The sequence below is a fragment of the Aulonocara stuartgranti genome, assembly GCF_965226115.1.
Source record: "Aulonocara stuartgranti genome assembly, chromosome: 3".
NCBI lineage: Eukaryota > Metazoa > Chordata > Actinopteri > Cichliformes > Cichlidae > Aulonocara > Aulonocara stuartgranti.
In genome coordinates this window covers 14755452-14775577 of record NC_138941.1, presented here as the reverse complement: position 1 = coordinate 14775577, position 20126 = coordinate 14755452, and the positions used below count along the sequence as shown (strand labels likewise).

The 20126-nt window shown below is 41.3% G+C and overlaps 2 protein-coding genes across 3 annotated transcripts in view; both read right to left on the bottom strand.

Annotated features, from left to right (window-relative positions):
• LOC309702569 (uncharacterized protein) overlaps positions 1 to 20126 on the bottom strand; it is a 1256944-nt gene that overhangs the window by 779126 nt on the left and 457692 nt on the right. The window contains 3 exon segments of the mRNA XM_082527162.1: positions 6542 to 6715; positions 8639 to 8815; positions 18566 to 18742. Coding sequence (XP_082383288.1) covers positions 6542 to 6715; positions 8639 to 8815; positions 18566 to 18742 — 528 coding nt within the window.
• The window catches only part of LOC309702578 (protein NLRC3-like), a 174090-nt gene that overhangs the window by 138162 nt on the left and 15802 nt on the right, over positions 1 to 20126 (bottom strand). The gene's annotated exons all lie outside the window — the stretch shown is intronic.

Here is a 20126-nt window from a genome sequence, read left to right as displayed (position 1 = left end):
AGTCCAATGAAATGCTGCTTAGGTTCATTGGTGCTTCTAAATTGGCTGTAGGTGTGGATGTGAGAGAGTGCTTCTCTGTCTCTCTCTGTTGGCCCTGTGATGGACTGCTCACCTGTGCAGGTGGACCACGCCTCTTGCCTATGACAGCTAGAGCACAGGCTGCAGCCCTGTGAGCCTAAGCTGAATAAACAGTTAGCAAAAATGATCCATAGATGGCCTGAAATTCCCCAGTTAGCAGTTTGGTAGATAGCTATGACATGCTAATCCCATCCAGCAGCTGTATTCTACCTGTAAGCTGATCCCTGTTGAGCCAAAGCACTTTTTCATATACAAATTACAACCTTTAATAGAAACCTATTGGTCAGCATCTTATTAGCCTGCTGTTAGCTTCATTCCACAGAAAACCGAGAGAAACTAACAGAGTTGATAAAGAATAAAGAGAAATGTGCTGATTTAAAGCCTTTGAAGTAGGGCTGCTCAATTAATCGAATTTTAATCACGATTACGATCTGGGCTTTCAACGATCATTAAAAATGACTGAGCTGATTATTAGCCCCTCCCTCGTGCTTTACTCTTGCACTGCTCCGTGTGGCAAAGTACGGTGGCCCCTAGAGACAAAGCACGTACAAACTCCAAAACACGTGCAAAATCCAAAACACGTGCAAAATCCAAAACACGTGCAAAATACAAAACACGTGCAAAATACAAAACACGTACAAAATCCAAAACACGTGCAAACTCCAAAACACGTACAAAATACAAAACACGTGCAAACTCCAAAACGCGTGCAAACTCCAAAACGCGTGCAAAATCCAAAACGCGTGCAAAATCCAAAACACGTGCAAAACCAAAACACGTACAAAATACAAAACACGTGCAAAATCCAAAACACGTGCAAAATCCAAAACACGCGCAAACCCCAAAACACGCGCAAACTCCAAAACACATGCAAAATCCAAAACACACGCATACCCCAAAACACATGCAAATTCCAAAACACAACGGAAGTGCTCCAGGACGCTAGGGGCAGTGTTGAGCTTTTGTTACCTAGTAACTACACAAGCCAGGAAGTACCAATGACCGGATTTGGGGTCTGCAGTCTTAAAGGCCGCATTTTAAGGCATTTTATGTCACAGCGACACGACGAAGACTGTCCCAATTCAAAGGCTGCTCGAAATGCGGCCCTCAAATGCGTCCTTAATTTCCCCTGAATTTTAAGGATGGGTGTAGCCTTCATGGCCCAACATATCCCAGACTTCATAGCGCGGCGGTGGTGTGGATAATTTTGCCGAAAAAAAATGGCGGAAGCGGAGCGGACGAAGAGTAAACTTTCAGAAGTAAGTACTGAATATTATGTCACTTATTTATGCGCAAATGTTTTTATAATGAAGAACATTAAAACATTACTGTTGGCAACATGTCGGGAAAGTTATGTGACATTAGCGACGTTTGTACTAACTTGGTTTTAAAGCCTTTACTTCAAAATATTCGCCGTTCAATAGCTGACTTTAATCTTACAGAGAATGTGATGATTTTATGCGTAATTAAAGTCAGTCATGTCAGTCAGCTGACGGTTCACTCGTTAAGCTGAAAGAAAGATGCTTTAATCACAGGAGTCACACATGTGTCCACTGTACCATCTGGGAACTCTTCTTGTTTAGCACTCGTAATGACACAAACACTAAATCCTCCTTCTCTGGTGCTGTTTTGTAGCAGTGTGTACACCTGAGACTGTCACCTGTCTGTCTGTCCTGCACTCTCTGTCTGTTTCTTTCTCTCTGATTGTGGAATAAAAGTATGAACATGTATTTATAAGTCACACTTGTGTTTGAATCCTGCAGCTTATCACACATTTGATTTCTATGTGTGACACGTGCAAGTGTCCAGAGTGAGGACAGACTGAGGGACCCACTGCTGCACATCATCTGTGAGGCTTTGCACCCCTGATGATCCACCAGGACAATCTCAGCAGTATGTGAGGAAGAGGAGGAGGAAGAGCCAGCAGCAGCTGACAGATGGAGAGAATAGACAGACTGTTCCCTGTTTGTGAAGGACTGCTAGAAAAGTTTAAAATAACTAATTGTCTGTCCTGAATCAGTCTTATTAGGTAATGTTCAAATAACTTTTTATCATTCCCGTGTTTTCAGTGTGGGAGAAAGTACTCAGGGCATTCAGGTTACACACTATGAAAGGCAGCAACAAGTTTAATGTTCAGAAACCTAAAGTATGTATCTGCAGCAGAATGGAGCTAAAAATAAATGTTTGTTTCAGTTCTATGAAGCTTTGAGTATTTTGGATTAGTAGCACTGCTGTGTTTGTTGCATCATATTGCTGTAATTGTTTATATGCTTTATATATTCTGAGGTAAGTTGATCTATAGTGTTACATCATATTCTATAAGGATGTTATGTGTTTGTATACTTTCTGCCCAGTTTGACCCATTTAGCAGAAGCCAGCCTGTTTAGGCTCTGATATCTATTCTGTATGACTTAAAGCAGTTATGACATGGTCTGATTTTCTCACCCAATAAAGGAATATTTAATACATCAGTCTACTCTTCATTTTATCAGAAACGGTTATCACAGCTTGTACATTTTTTTACACATGTATGTAAGCATTGAGCCAAATTTAGTAATGCCAACATACTGAAGGAACAACATTTGTCTCTTATATATGATACACCTATATATGCACTGTCAATATACATTTTGAACCAGCTGCAGATGTCAGAGTAACAACTGACTGACCCCCACATAAAGTGCGTTACAGTAGTCCACAGGGGAAGAAATAAAAGCATGGATCACGGTTTCAAAGTGCTGCCTAGAAAGAAAAGATTTCACTCTTGCCAGTCGCCTTTGTGACCAGGAGATATTTTATTTTGTATTCTTATGATCACAGTTATAATCAGAAGTATCAATCATTAATCATTTACCATTGTTGAACCAGTTGACAGAATAATCTTTGAACCATATCTATGTTAACATTAATCTACACAGATTATCAGTACTTTAATCAGTCTATTGTTGTTCTGTACTATTCATGTTATTTGCTTAAAGCTGTTTCACAGTTCTGTAACCACTCAGAAGCCTGTGGGTCCTGCTGGACCCTGCCTTAGTTCTATGTTCAGTTCTGCACGTACACAGGCCTTTAAAGTACGTGCACGCTCTTATATAACACATGAATGTGTACACACACACTTAGTAAGAATAGGAGGGTCGTCTGAGGACAGTTTTCTGATAGATATACTTTCACAATAGACACGAATAGATATACACACCACACACACTGGTTTTCTCTGAGTGCTGGGCTGAGTGGAAACATCTGGAGGCCTTATAAGGAGAACTTGTGGAGTGAGGGGAACTTCCTGAGTTCTGAGAACTGACTGATACTTATCATGTGACTTGACGTCATCATTGTAATAAAAGCCTTGTGAGATGCTTGTTCGGGGGAGATCGGCTCTAAAAGGCTTGTGATGCTCATCTTCCCCATATGTACATATGTATAATAAAAATCACTATTCTGACATCTACTGAGACCATGCAGTCGTTTGTCTTCTCCTCAAAACTCGAATCATGACACCTTAAATGATAAAAATGGACTGGTCCAACTTAAAACCAAGGGCAGTAACAACAGGTTTAAAATAAATCTCCAGGGGTTCCAAATGAAAAGAAGAGGACTCACAGGGGCCACTGGGTCCAAACACCAACAAATCTGTTTTCTTTTCATTCAAATTTAAAAAGTTTAGAGCCAACCAAGCTTTAATGTCATCTAGGCATGTCAAGAGAGGTTTTATTCAGATGCCATCCTTCAGCTTCAGTGGCAAATAAATTTGGCAGTCATTCCTATATACTTGTCTTTGAGTGAAGATTTAAGGTGGTAAGACATGTAAATAACTGCAACTTGAATCTGTACTGAAGCTCAGTATTTGACACAGAGTTCATGTTCACTGCTGTAATAGCTAATAATGACTAATATAATAACCATAATATTGGCCATATTATATTTACATTACCAAAGTGATATGACTTTAGTGTTATGAACAACATTAGCTAATTGTTATTTACTAGCTAATCTTAAATGACTGTTCAGTACAGAAATGAAGCCCAAAAATCATGTTTTACTGTCCTGTGGTCTCAGCCTCAGATACTTATCAAATCACACAAAGCTCTTGTAGAAACAAATAAACAAATGAAAAAAATATGTTCTCCTTCATTTCTGTCAAAAAAAGTTGTATGACACGTTTCCAGCTGTTAGTATCATGGTTGCTAGGCAACCTGGGAAGCGCAACGGAGACTAGAGCCCATGTGTTTGCAACAAACTTGCCGTTTATTTTGCAAATCGAGCTCAACACTGCCCCTAGCGTCCTGGAGCACTTCCGTTGTGATTTGGAGTTTGCACGTGTTTTGGAGTTTGCACGTGTTTTGGATTTTGCACGTGTTTTGGATTTTGCACGTGTTTTGGATTTTGTACCTGTCTTGGTGTTTGTACCTGTTTTGGATTTTGTACCTGTTTTGGATTTTGTACCTGTCTCGGTGTTTGCACGTGTCTTGGATTTTGTACGTGTTTTGGATTTTGTACGTGTTGAGGAGTTTGTGCGTGCTATTTGGAATTTGTAAGTGTTTTGGAGTTTGTACGTGCTTTGTCTCTAGGGGCCACCGTAGCAAAGCACCTCTCTGCATTTCAAACACGCATCACAACAATTAAGAGAACCCAAGGGAAGCTCGGAAAGCTAAGCAGAAGTTATTTGGAGAGGAGAGTGACTGCCGTTGGTTGAAAAGAGAGGTAAAGAAAAATTCAGTGGTGTGGAAACATTATGGGTTCTCGGAGTCAGACGTGGATCAAGTAGACATAGTGTGTAAACTTTGCTACGGTGTCATAGCTGCACCACAGAGCAAAACTGCAAAGTTCACTAAACATAGATGTTTACATTTTTCATTTATTTTTTATATTGTAAACATTTGCACTCTTATCAGTATTTGCACACTATTTTATATTATTTTTTAAAGTCATTATTCAATGCATTGTTATTGTTAACCCTTTAAATCCCTGTAGAACCGGAACCGCGTAAGCTAGCGCAGTAATTTTTTTTGCATATGAAACCGGAGGAGTTGTACTTACATCTTATGCCATCAGCTTGTCCTCAGTCAGGGTTTCCTTCCACATAAAGCTTTGCAAAAACTGCATAAAAAGCGCTTACAGGAACAAAAACATACTATTCCAGAAACACGCTTTGCCGATCTGATCAGCTGTTCATAACACTTCCCACATTGAAAAACACGTCAACGCGAACTTTCGCATGTCCGCCATTTCCTGTCCGAAACCGGAAGTGACCTCATATTCGCGGAAAATGTAGTTTTTTACTTGTAGGCCTTAAAAGCCTATACTGGTGTTTTTATAAGTCATGTTTGACTCTATACTTTTCTGAACAGTTTCTGGAATGCTTAGAAATCGAATTGCACTGCTGGAAATAGTTTATTTTGATGCACATGCTGTTTTCTTTGCAAATTTGCATCATAGGATTGTTTTTTGTTTTTCCTGCAGTATATAAAAATTGCTGTATCTCCAAAAAAAAAAAAAACTATGAAGACACTCAAAATAAATTTCCTGTGGTGGGAAACTATTTTTTGCAACTTTTTTCTATTTGAAGTTTTGAGGGATAAGCCTCTTAAATTTCCCCAAGTAGAAATATATGTAAAAAAAACAAAAACGATTTTCAATTTGTTTGTAGTTTATTGCACTTTTTTGCAATTAATGTAATTACTATGGACTTAATGCATACATATTATTAAAATATGGGCTATAACAGTTGTATTGATGTATAGCAACTTGAAATGCTCCAAAAAATGGCACTACAGCATGTAAAAAAAATAAAATAATATACCGGTAAGCTCTCGCAGACTTGGTTCTATGGTAGGTCTTAAAGGGTTAAATAAATATCGTCAAATAATCGAGATCTCAATTTCAGTGAAAATAATCGTGATTATCATTTTTGCCATAATCGAGCAGCCCTACTTTGAAGTGCTTCAGATGATCTCTGTCCACTTCTATCCACTCATTCATTCATGTAAGCTTTCTAATGCAGCTTTGATCTTCACAGTCTGCTTTATGAAACTCATTCTAACCCTGAATGTCAGAGTGTTCCTCCTTCTCTTTCCCATCATACATGCTGGCAGTGGAGGACATTTGGATGTTGGACTGTGTTTTGGATGATGTGTGTATGTTTGTGTTGGACTGCTGTCTGTAAAGAAAACGTACATTTTGCTTTGGATTTCAGTGTCAGACAGACTTTAAGGTGGAATGAAGAGTTGGAGAGTTTCACAGTGAATTATCCAGTGGAGGATTTTTCTTCTTCTTTGAAGGCTTGGAATGTGAACATTGTTCTGCTGCAGTCAATGGACTAAACCAGAGAAGAAGAAAACAGACTTTACCATGAAGATCCTCAGTGTGGATCAGTATAATATCAGCCTGATGTCTGCAGTTTAGTGTCAGCACAACTTTCACATCATATTCATCTCAGCACAACTAAAACATGCTGACTGACCTCAGAGTTTCAAGTCCACATCCTGGACTCTCCAGGAAACCACACAGATGCTTCACTCCTGAATCATGCAGCATGTTGTAGCTCAGGTCCAGCCCTCTCAGATGGGAGGGGTTGGACTTCAGTGCTGCTGCCAGATAATCACAGCTGATCTCTGACAAATCACAGCCCATCAATCTGTATAAAGAATGAAAGATGTAAGTTTATTAGACAAAGTGTGAGCTTGAAATCATTCAGTGTTTCATCATCTGTTCAGAGCTGAAGAAGGTTCAGAATGTAGAAGTTTAGAAAATGTGAACTCCAAACAGCTGAAGCCATCAGGAAGCAGCTTCAAACAGGAAACTGTGTAGAGTTTCAGACTATGTCCTGATGCAGCCAGTTGGATTTTGGAGATTTGAATCTCTGTTCTGTGACTAAGTCCTTGAATTATTTCTTCCACTTGGTCCAACAAGACAGACTAAGTATTGGACATGTGTTGTGGCTCCATTAGGGGAGCTTCTAAATGTGATGTGATGGCCCCTCTAGGTCTGTCAGGTCACAGGACTGAAGAGAGCTCAAACTGGGCACACAGTTGTTCCAGTGTGGACCAAAGACTCTATACTGGGACTGAGGGACTGCTCTGACTGCACCCACTGGGACTTTATAAAGGCTCATGTTCTCACTTAGATCATCGATTTCTACTTACATTTCTTTCTGGGAAAAATGGGGATTACTTTGAAAACAGGAAGTATTTTCCCCAATAAGCAGCCCTGGATTAGTAAATCACTCCAACATGTTCTCAGGGAGAGAAAGCTGTCTTGTTATGAGGGAGAGAAGAAAAAGATTGAGGAACGGAAACTTGTTGAAAGAGATAAAGCAGCTAAAATCAGGTGTAAAAGTAAAGCAGAGGATGAGCTGAATAAAGGACACTCAAGGCTGGCTTGGAAAGGAATGAAGTCCATGGTGGGAATGCAGAACAAGGTGCAAAGATGAATGTGATGCTGATTCAGCAGAAAACTTGGACTCATTTGGTTCCAGCTTTGATATCATTGATTTCAATAAAGATTAAAGCAAGAAGGTTGTAGGTTGAAGCTTGTTGGCCTTTCTGTGGAGGTTGGATGTTCTCCCACAGTCCAATGAAATGCTGCTTAGGTTCATTGGTACTTCTAACTTGGCTGTAGGTGTAAATGTGAGAGAGTGCTTTTCTGTCTCTCACTTTTGGCCCTGTGATGGACTGCTCACCTGTGCAGGTGGACCACTCCTCTTGCCCTATGACAGCTAGGGCACAGGCTCCAGCCCTGTGAGCCTAAGCTGAATAAACAGTTAGCAAAAATGATCCATAGATGGCCTGAAATCCCCCAGTTAGCAGTTTGGTAGATAGCTATGACATGCTAATCCCATCCAGCAGCTGTATTCTACCTGTAAGCTGATCCCTGCTGAGCCAAAGCACTTTTTCATATACAAATTACAACCTTTAATAGAAACCTATTGGTCAGCATCTTATTAGCCTGCTGTTAGCTTCATTCCACAGAAAACTGAGAGAAATTAACAGAGTTGATAAAGAATAAAGAGAAATGTGCTGATTTAAAGCCTTTGAAGTGCTTCAGATGATCTCTGTCCACTTCTGTCCACTCAGTCATTCATGTAAGCTTTCTAATGCAGCTTTGATCTTCACAGTCTGCTTTATGAAACTCATTCTAACCCTGAATGTCAGAGTGTTCCTCCTTCTCTTTCCCATCATTCATGCTGGCAGTGGAGGACATTTGGATGTTGGACTGTGTTTTGGATGATGTGTGTATGTTTGTGTTGGACTGCTGTCTGTAAAGCAAACGTACATTTTGCTTTGGATTTCAGTGTCAGACAGACTTTATGGTGGAATGAAGAGATTGAGAGTTTCACAGTGAATTATCCAGTGGAGGATTTTTCTTCTTCTTTGAAGGCTTGGAATGTGAACATTGTTCTGCTGCAGTCAATGGACTAAACCAGAGAAGAAGAAAACAGACTTTACCATGAAGATCCTCAGTGTGGATCAGTATAATATCAGCCTGATGTCTGCAGTTTAGTGTCAGCACAACTTTCACATCATATTCATCTCAGCACAACTAAAACATGCTGACTGACCTCAGAGTTTTAAGTCCACATCCTGGACTCTCCAGGAAACCACACAGATGCTTCACTCCTGAATCCTGCAGGTTGTTGTTCCAGCTCAGGTCCAGCTCTCTCAGATGGGAGGGGTTGGACTTCAGTGCTGCTGCCAGATAATCACAGCTGATCTCTGACAAACCACAGCCCATCAATCTGTATAAAGAATGAAAGATGTAAGTTTATTAGACAAAGTGTGAGCTTGAAATCATTCAGTGTTTCATCATCTGTTCAGAGCTAAAGAAGGTTCCGAATGTAGAAGTTTAGAAAATGGAAACTCCAAACAGCTGAAGACAACAGGAAGCAGCTTCAAACAAACACAACAAGAGAAAAAACTCTGAATGTTTCACATTAAAGTTGTACATTTATGTCAGTTTTGGCCGGCGGTCATAGGTTCTGTCCAATAATACGACGCGAGACTGGAGTAAAAGACATCCATGGACTGGCACTTTATTAAAGAAGGGGCATGATAACAGCACAAAACACTAACAACAACTAAACAAAATGGCTTCCTTTTATACTCTACCTCTTCAGGTGAGCATCCGGAATAGCCCAAGTATGGGGGTTAACTAATCAAAATGAACACATAACCCTCCACACAAACACAAACATACAATAACATTAAAGCACATCACAAACATATACATATTTCCAACACATACTATAAACAAACCAATAACATAAGCTTCACCCATTTCTATCTAAATTAAAACCCTCTTTATCCATACTCCCTAACCTGGCACACTGGTCTGCTCCAAGAGCTCTTAAACAGGTGATTTAGCTGCTTTCACTCTTTTGCTCCACATCCTGCAAGAAGCAACTAGGACAGGTGAGTACCTTTACAAGTTCTCATTTCACATATGTTTAGGTTATTGATAAATGATTAACTGCAAGCAGCTCTAACTTTGGCTCTTCTCCGACACAGGTAGGATGGCCAGTCCCACTGTCTCTTTTCTGTTACAAGCTGTCAATTTAATCGTATGTCAAATAACCTAATAAAAGACTCCATAAGAACTAATGTGTTTTCTTTATTACCCCATTTTAAATTCCCAATCCAATAATTTATTATTAACAATACCAACCAGGTAATGGAACCCCTGGTCTCCATTACATTTCCTCCCCCCTTCTCCTTAGACTACTGTACTTCAATCTTCATACATACGTGAAAGACAGTCTGCAACACAGTTAGATTTGCCTGGACGATACCGCACTGTGAAATCATAGGGTTGCAATGACAAATACCGTCTCGCAACACGCAGGTTGGTCTCCTTCATCTTGTGCAGCCACTGAAGGGCACGGTGGTCTGTCTCCAGGGTGAAATGTCTGCCTAGAAGATAGTACCTCAGTGACTCCACCGCCCACTTCATAGCAAGACACTCCTTTTCCACGGTGGAGTATCTAGACTCTCTGTCCTGAAGCTTTCTGCTGAGGAAAACAACCGGGCGCCTCACTCCCTCCACCTCCTGCAGCAGCACTGCTCCCAAGCCTACTCCAGAAGCATCTGTCTGCAGTGTGAAAGGCTGAGCAAAATCCGGGCTGTGTAGAACAGAATCACTTGTGATGGCTGACTTAAGGTCAATGAAAGCTCTGTCACAGTCTTTTGTCCACTTCACCTTATTCGGCGCCGACGCTTTTGTCAAATCCGTGAGAGGTGCTGCCCTCTCCGCAAAGTGGGGGATGAATTTACTGTACCAGCCCACTAAGCCTATAAATGCCCGCACCTTCTTGGTTGTAGGAACTGGATATGCATGGATTGCCTCCATTTTCCCCACCTGAGGCTTCACCTGTCCATGTCCAACCACATATCCAAGGTACTCCACCTGCCTCTGTGCGATCTTACACTTGTGAGGATTGATAGTAAGACCAACAGATTTGATTAACTTTAGAACGTGTCGCAGGTGAGCCACATGCTGCTCCCAGGTCTGACTAAATATCACAACATCATCTAGGTATGCTGCAGCAAAGTCTGACACATCCCTCAAGACCTGGTCCATCAGCCGCTGAAACGTTGCTGGTGCCCCTTGGAGACCAAACGGCATCACCCTGAACTGAAACAGCCCAAACGGGGTTTTGAAGGCCGTCAGTTCCTTTGCCTCTGGAGCTAGGGCCACCTGCCAGTAGCCCTTGCTTAGGTCAAGAGTGGTAATGAACTTACTTCTCCCCACCCTTTCCAAGAGCTCATCAATACGAGGCATTGGATAGGGGTCAAACTTTGAGACAGAGTTGAGATATCTCAAGTCAATGCAAAACCTCAATGTTCCATCCTTTTTTGGGACCAGAACAATTGGGCTGCACCATTCACTCGCTGATGTTTCAATTATCCCAAGTGACAACATTAGGTCGATTTCTTTCTTCAGCTGTGAAACCAGGCGTTCAGGAATCCTATAGAATTTTCTACGGGGTGGAGCATTATCCCTCAAGTGGACTTTGTGTTGTACCAGTTTTGTAAAACCAGGTTTTTCCTGGAACAAATTTGGATCCAGAAGAGCCCTTAAATCTCCCTGCTGGGAGGGCTTAAGATGGGCCAGTGACACTAAACTTGGCCCTGATTTGCCTGTGGGAAAAAACTGTTCTCCCTCCTCTTCGTCCTTGACTACCCGAACAAGACAATGCTGTTTTACCTGCTGCATGGACTGCATTGGCGGTTGCTGCTGCTGCGTGGTGGGCTGCTGCTGCTGCGTGAATTCTTTTAACAGGTTAATATGGAAGACCTGATGTTTCTTCCTCCTGTCAGGCATGTACAGCTCATAGTTAACATTGCCAAGACGTTTTGTAATTTTGTAGGGGCCTTGCCACCTGGCTAGCAGTTTGCTGTCTGTCGTAGGAAGCAACAGCAACACATGCTGTCCTGGTTGGAATGTTCTTTCCCTGGCCTTCTTGTCATACCAGGTTTTCTGCTTGTTTTGAGCCACTTTCATGTTTTGCTGTGCCAGTATTGTCATTTGTTCTAGTCTCTCTCTCATTTTCAGCACATAAGCTATTACATTATCTCCATCAGGCTCTGGATTCTCCCATTGTTCTTTCAGCAGGTCAAGTGGACCTCTCACTTGACGGCCATAAAGCAGTTCAAATGGTGAAAATCCTGTAGAGGCCTGTGGCACTTTGCGATAGGCAAACAACAAGTAAGGCAGCCACTGATCCCAGTCTGAGCCAGTGTCTGTTACAAATTTGCGCAGCATGTTCTTTAGTGTCTGGTTAAAACGCTCTACTAGTCCATCTGACTGGGGGTGGTAAGGGGTGGTTTTAATACCTTTTATGCCAAGTAATCTATATACCTGCTGTAGAAATTTAGACTGGAAATTTGTGCCACAGTCTGTCAGGACCTCTTTAGCTATACCTACTCTAGAAAACAACTGCAGGAGACAATTGGCAACCTGTCTCGCTTTCACTGATCTTAGGGGGAAAGCTTCAGGATAATGAGTGGCATAATCACAAATGACCAAGATGTAACGATTACCTGATGAGCTTCTTTCAAGGGGCCCCACTACATCCATTCCTATTCTTTCGAAAGGTGTATCTATGACAGGCAATGGCTGAAGATGGGCACGGGCCACTCCTTTATTTAGGGTGAGCTGACATATCTGACACGACTTACAAAACTGCTGTAGTTGAGTGTACATGCCAGGCCAGACAAAACGGCTTGCAATCCTATGTAAAGATTTCTGAAAACCAAGATGGCCTGCCCAAGGTACAGAATGACCAAGTTCCATGACTTTGTTTCTTAGTGCCTGTGGTAATGCTATGGCTTCAGTCTTGCCTTTACACTCATAAAGGACACCATTTCTCAGCACATAGGTTGCATCTGCCAACACATCTACTTTCCCTTGCATCTGTCCATCAACCTCAGACACCTTATCAAACCAGGATTTTAATGATGGATCTGCCTGTTGAAGTGAAGAGATATCTAGTGGGATATCAAGTTCCAGAGGGAGGTTGGGGCTGTGGTCTACACCCTCTAACCTGGATGAACCCCTAAATTTTTCTCTTCGTCTTTGCGCTCGAGATTTAGCTGGTTTTGCTGGGCTTACTTCTAATTCTTCATCATAGAAAGGTAGCTCTTTTAACGGGTCATTTGCACTCTGAGCTCTTGTGGTGATCAAACTGGGGATTGCACTTTCTGGCTGTGCCTGCAGAATAATGTCTTGCTTCTGTACGTTGTGGTCCTGATCTACATGAACTGTATGCAAATGTCCCAGAACTTCATTAGACACCAAATCTAGTAGTGTAGGTATATCTAAGCCCAATATCACTGCATATGGTAGTCTGGGTGCTAAAGCCACTGGCAGGAGAAATGTCTGGCCACCTACAGTCAAATACACCTCAGCCATGGGATAATCCTTCTCATCACCATGTACACAGCTTATTTTAGTCCTTGTGTCACTCCATAACTCTCTTGGTACTAAACTAGCCAAAACCACTGACTGAAAGCTCCCTGTATCTAAGAGTGCTTCTTCATGCTGACCATTAACAAGTACAGGTGTTGTTCTTACTGCTTCATGATCAGGACCTGGCAATGTGGGTCTGGGGGCTGAGCACAAAAGGGATGGCCTACTTTGTGTTGTTGCTGGGCAGGTATACTGAGTGTGGCCTATCTGGTTACAGTGATAACATCTAACATCTGATTTTGAACCCGAATGTGACTTTTTAGTGTTGTTACTTTTACCAGAAACAAAATGTCTGCTTCCAGGATAACTTCTACTCTGGCCTATACCACCGCTCCTTACACCCCCATCAGACTTACTTTGTCCAGTCATGAAGCTGTCCCGGCCAAAGGTGGTTCCTCTCGATCCTGTTCTGGCAGAGATGAAGATTTCCGCTAGCTGTGAAGCCTCCTCTGCAGATTTGGGGGAACGTTCCCTGATCCACACCTCCAGATCTGGGTGGACCATCCTCAGAAACTGCTCCAAGATCATCAGTTCAGAAATGTCTTTCACTGTAGATTTTTCAGGTTTCGCCCATTTGTAAAACATATCTTTTAATCGCACATAAAGTTCTCTTGGAGTTTCACCTGGGTGCATATCCTGGGCTCGAAACCTTCTTCTGTATGTGTCAGCAGTTATTTCGTATTTAGCAAGAATGGCATCTTTTACTTTATCATAGACTTCTGAATCAGCAATGTCCATATGCACATAAGCACTACGTGCTTTTCCAGTGAGCAGAGGTACGAGTCGAACAGCCCATTCTTCTCTTGGCCAACGGCAAACTTGAGCCATTCTCTCAAAAGTAGTGAGAAAATGCTCAATATCATCATCTGGAGTGAGTGGCAACAACTTGGGATCTCTCTGATGAAATGGTTCCTGTCTTGGCAGAGACCACATCTGCTGACCAGTCAGACTAGGCCCCTCATCAGGTTCACTTCCCTCCTCGATTTGGTTGTCCTCTTGTTCCTGCTGCTGTTCTGTCATTTCTTTTACTTGAACTTGCATTTGCTGAAACTGATGTTGCATACTTTTCCATCTTTGTTCTTGTCGGGCTGATTCTCTGTCCATTCTCTGGTCTCTTGTTGCTTGAGACTGCATCAATGATTTCACCAGAGCTGTCAGTTCATCCAGTCTATCGCCAGGTTTAGCTCCTGCTTTAGCCACTGGATCAGCTGTAGAACCTTCACCATCCTCTGCCACTTCATTACTGTCATTCTTCTTTCCACTTCTCGTCATCATATTTACCTCATTCATTAGAGGAAGCACTCCTGACACCACTTGTCAGTTTTGGCCGGCGGTCATAGGTTCTGTCCAATAATACGACGCGAGACTGGAGTAAAAGACATCCATGGACTGGCACTTTATTAAAGAAGGAGCATGATAACAGCACAAAACACTAACAACAACTAAACAAAATGGCTTCCTTTTATACTCTACCTCTTCGGGTGAGCATCCGGAATAGCACAAGTATGGGGGTTAACTAATCAAAATGAACACATAACCCTCCACACAAACACAAACATACAATAACATTAAAGCACATCACAAACATATACATATTTCCAACACATACTATAAACAAACCAATAACATAAGCTTCACCCATTTCTATCTAAATTAAAACCCTCTTTATCCATACTCCCTAACCTGGCACACTGGTCTGCTCCAAGAGCTCTTAAACAGGTGATTTAGCTGCTTTCACTCTTTTGCTCCACATCCTGCAAGAAGCAACCAGGACAGGTGAGTACCTTTACAAGTTCTCATTTCACATATGTTTAGGTTATTGATAAATGATTAACTGCAAGCAGCTCTAACTTTGGCTCTTCTCCGACACAGGTAGGATGGCCAGTCCCACTGTCTCTTTTCTGTTACAAGCTGTCAATTTAATCGTATGTCAAATAACCTAATAAAAGACTCCATAAGAACTAACGTGTTTTCTTTATTACCCCATTTTAAATTCCCAATCCAACAATTTATTATTAACAATACCAACCAGGTAATGGAACCCCTGGTCTCCATTACAATTTATCATAAAAACAGGACAAAGACTTGAAAAAGTCGTGTTTTTCCTTCCAGGAACTACAAGGCTTCACTTTTAAAGGTGAAGTGTGAAAGAAATGGACATATTTGAAGTCCAACACCTTTTTCCAGTCACATTATTAAAGCAGACAAACTACAAGCTCATTTTCATTCCAACAAGTCATCTTCTGACCTGGACTAACAACACTGGTCTCTATGTGCAGCTGGCTGTGAGACCAGTGCTCAGGGAGCGTCTACAAAGTGCAACACTGAAAGAACATCACACACTCATTTGCTTCCAGCACTTTCACACAAACATCTACTGTCATTATTGTCACCAAACTCTGTGGATCCTTTATTGCAAATTCAAATGGGATCAAATGGTCAGACAAAAGAGGGTTATGAGGAAATATGATGAAATGTTGTGTATTAGCAGCAAGTTATTGAATCATTTTCCTCAGAAACCAAACAAAATGATTGACAAACATGTTTTTACAAACTCAGTGTTGGACTTGGATCAGCAGGATAAGCTGATGTTTAAAGGCATTTGAGTCTCGCTGTATGAGAGTCCAGTTATTACTCAATATTTATGGATGATGTTCTTTCAGTGTTGCACTTTGTAGACGCTCCCTGAGCCTCACAGCCAGCTGCACATGGACCAGCTGACATTACCCAGCATTAGAGGCAGGTGTAAAAAATGGATTTTCCTATTTAAATGGTTTTAATTTGAATAAAGCGATGTTGATTCATTCAATCCTGAATCGATTTTTAATATAAAGGTATTTTGCCAGAATCTCAGGTTAAAGCTCCCAAAAGTATTTCAACAACAAGCAAACAGATAAAACAGTAAATGAGAGCAGCTAAACACACAAAGATGGAAACACAGAGCGTGGATCGTTCACTCGACGGCACGTACACGGACACGCTGTCGGGGCTGAAAGTGGACAGCTCACAGATCCTGAAGCTGCAGGTTTCATCTGTCTCCAACCAAAACTGAGTGAACCAGCAGCAGAAGAAGATCCAAACTACACAGCAAATTCAAAAGTGTTACATTTTTTGGTGTTAATAGTCTTCTTGCAAAAGTAGAGTTAATTTTACTCTAAGCAGAGTCACATTCTTTTAATGTAACTCTTGAGGTGTAAAATGATAGTAGTTAAAATCGAGTGTTAAAAATGAGTGTTTCTATGTCAAATCTGGAGGTGTTACAATGGAAACATTAACTCTTGACCTCTTAACTCTGAACTCCTACAGGGGCTATGACACCAATAGAGTAAATTCACAGACTCCGCCCCCAGCACGGCTCCAATCGAAGCTGAAGTGAAGCCGCTTCGGAACATTTTGCTCTACATATTTGAGTTGTTTGCCATGCTTGGTAAGTCATTTTTTTCAAAGATTGTTTCAATTATTATCATGAGCTTTTACTTCTGTGGCTCTTTGGAGTTGAGACGAAGCTGTGTGAAAGGCATTAGCCATGTTGCTCGGTGATAGCATAACATTCTGTTTTAGCTAGCTGAAAGGTATTGTTTGCGGCAAATACCACAGCCTTGAAAAAAAGCTTGCATGTGAATTTTCAGTCAAATTTTTGGTCAGATACACCTAAAACAATGTCTAGAATGTGAAATGTTGGTATAATGGTGCTACTTGAAGCCTGAAAACGATCGTCCATAAAAAAAAAACAAAAAACGAGCAAACAGCAGTAGCAGACGTCCTGACTGGGTTCTACGTTAGCATTTAGATCCCTCCAGAGTTTTGTGCACACGGTTTAGGTAAAAATGAAAAAGGTTGAGGTTTTACATTTAGTTCAGTATTACCTGTTGCCTGTGTCTTTGTCTTTTGGGAAAATACTTTACACAAGTAATGGCTCAAAGAGGATTCCTTTTTTTTTGTTACTGTGCTGCAATTGTTTACTGGATTATTTGTGCCATTAATTAGTGTCAACTAATTTTTATTCAATCTCCACACAGGATATGCTTGTGAAGATGGAATATGGGGGAGAGCAGAAGTGCGTTGAAGTTCCACAAAGGGATGAATGAAGGACATGCATATTGTATTGAAGAAATAAGTGATGAGAATGCTGTTATTTGCATTTACCATGTCAGACCTTTTGATAAACAAACTTCTAATGAAAGTGAGAACATGTATACCGTTACATCTTTCAGAAAATGTTTTGAAATTGTGGTGCACAGTTCAGAATAAATGTTTTTCAAAAACCATTGAATCTTTTTAGTAAATGTTTATTTCCAAAAGAAATTTCTAGAAGTTCAGAACAGTAAAATTCCCGCTTTTTAGAATGAATTAGAAGATAACTCTTAAGTAGTTAAACTAAAATACTCTTTGAGAGTTAATATATAAACTCTTAACACCAAGTGTTAAATTATCAACTCCAGACAGATTTGGTGTTTAACACTAAATCAGAGTTAATGTACCAACTCTCCAAAAAGAGTTAAATTAACACTCTCTGGTGTGGACCCATATAGACACTTTAATAGTGTTGAAATCAAATCCGACAGTGTTAATTTGGACATGCTGGATTTGCTGTGTACGCTTTACGTTTGATGAACATCGTCATGAATTCTCTCTGACTTTGACGTTTACTTCCTGCACAGCTCTCTCTCTCTCAGTGTACTTCAAGAACAGTTTACCTTCAAAAATCTGTTTCCTGTATTATTCACTGCTTATTACGCACCAGTCTGCTGTTGTGTTCACTGCTGTCGGCCTCCGAAAAAAAAGCCTAATTTCTGCTATTCAATAGTGAAGAAATTTAAACCTTTTAAAATGACGACAGATTACAAACTCTCAGCTGTGTCTGTAATCAAACCTCTGTAACTTTGCTTCACTTCAGCAGCATCAGCTCATGTTCACATGTTGATTCATGGTTTGCTTCAGTTTTTGATGGACTGCAGAATATTTTGAAGGTTATCTGCTATAAAAAGCAAGAACAGGAAAATCTGCTTCATGCGTTTCTGTTTGATCCTCAGTGACTTTGACACAAAGGCCTCTGCTGTGATGATCACACCTCTGATCAAGTCTCACAGTGTCAGCTTTGTTTTTATACATATGGATATGTGCTGATAAATGATCAGAGTTATAATATTTCCCACTGCCTGCTGTGTGCCGTGACCTTTGACCTGCTAAAGACAGTCAGCTGTGGATTATTCATTGTTGTGTCTGATACTTAGAACTGTGAGGAAGAACACTACACAGTTAATCAGGGTCCCCTCTCTCTGAATCAGGAAAGGTGGGCAGGCCGCGTGTGGGCCGTGGGCCATACGTTGAGTCTCACTGTTTGAAATGTGAACATTGTTCTGCTGCAGTCAATGGACTAAGCCAGAGAAGAAGAAAACAGACTTTACCATGAAGATCCTCAGTGTGGATCAGTATAATATCAGCCTGATGTCTGCAGTTTAGTGTCAGCACAACTTTCACATCATATTCATCTCAGCACAACTAAAACATGCTGACTGACCCCAGAGTTTCAAGTTTGCATACTGGACTCTCCAGGAAACCACACAGATGCTTCACTCCTGAACCCTGCAGCTTGTTGTTGTAGTACAAGTACAGCACTCTCAGATGGGAGGGGTTGGACTTCAGTGCTGCTGCCAGATAATCACAGCTGATCTCTGACAAACGACAGCCCCCCAATCTGTATAAAGAATGAAAGATGTAAGTTTATTAGACAAAGTGTGAGCTTGAAGTCATTCAGTGTTTCATCATCTGTTCAGAGCTGAAGAAGGTTCAGAATGTAGAAGTTTAGAAAATGGAAACTCCAAACAGCTGAAGACAACAGGAAGCAGCTTCAAACAAACACAACAAGAGAAAAAACTCTGAATGTTTCACATTAAAGTCATACATTTCTCATAAAAACAGGACAAAGACTTGAAAAAGTCGTGTTTTTCCTTCCAGGAACCACAAGGCTTCACTTTTAAAGGTGAAGTGTGCTTCCATCATCCAACCTGAAGAGGAAACAGAGACGCCTCCCCTTCAAAGTAAAAGCTGCTCCTTTTGGACACAGTATCAAAGAAAGTCTACAGTATAACATAGAAAAGACAGAACAAAGTTTTGGTTGTTTTTAAATTGTGCAGAAATGAAACTACACTAAGCTCAATTATGTGACAGACATTTCATCCCATGTCAGTTTGGCCTCATCCTGGGCCGGATTATCCAGCACACACTCTGACCACAGGCCCAGGGGCCACGCACAGCTGGGCTCCATCCAAGAGACAGCAAACAAACCAACACAATAATAAAAAGCACCATGTGATCTTCTTACATCTTCAAGACAAACATAGGAAAAACATGAGCATATTTGTTTCCTGATAAAATGATGTGACAGGTAGAACAGAGTAAAGTGGTGGTGTTACAGCCTTTCTCCCCTCTGCTGCCGAGGCTGTTAGTCTCTCCCAAACTCAGCTACAGGACTTCCAAATGAATGAAAGCAGCAGAAGTGGCTTTACAAATGAAAGAGGAAGAGGAGAGGGAGGCCACCCTGACCATCACTCCAGCTGAAAACATCACACTTCCATTAAAGTTGGTGAGAAAATGTTGAGCAGGATGAGCTGCTGGCTAATCTGGAGGCTGTAGCAGCAGCTCACAGTCACAGTGGATTTCCACTCATGAAAAAGCTCTGGCTGCTTCATTTCTCATCTCATATCAGAGACTTTAAAGCTTCACTGAAGCTGTACTGTGATGCTTCCATATTCCAGTGAGGCCTCCATAATGATTTCAGCTGTTCTGTACACACACTGTGTGCCCTGTATGGCTCAAAGTCTCTGCAGCCTGTTTTTATCTGCTATCATCAGATCTTCATCATCCTCATTCGCATCCCTCACACACTCTACAGCCTCATCAGCACTGACTTCATCTTCACTGACTGATGGAGCACAACATGAACCTGTGGAGGCTGAAACACTGTCCTGTCAAACATCTCCCCGTCACCACTCCACTTCTGTCAGCCTTTAAATGAACCCTGCTCAAGTCTGTCACTTCTGTTTGGAGCCAAAAGGAAAAAGTGTTGTTCAGTCGTTTGG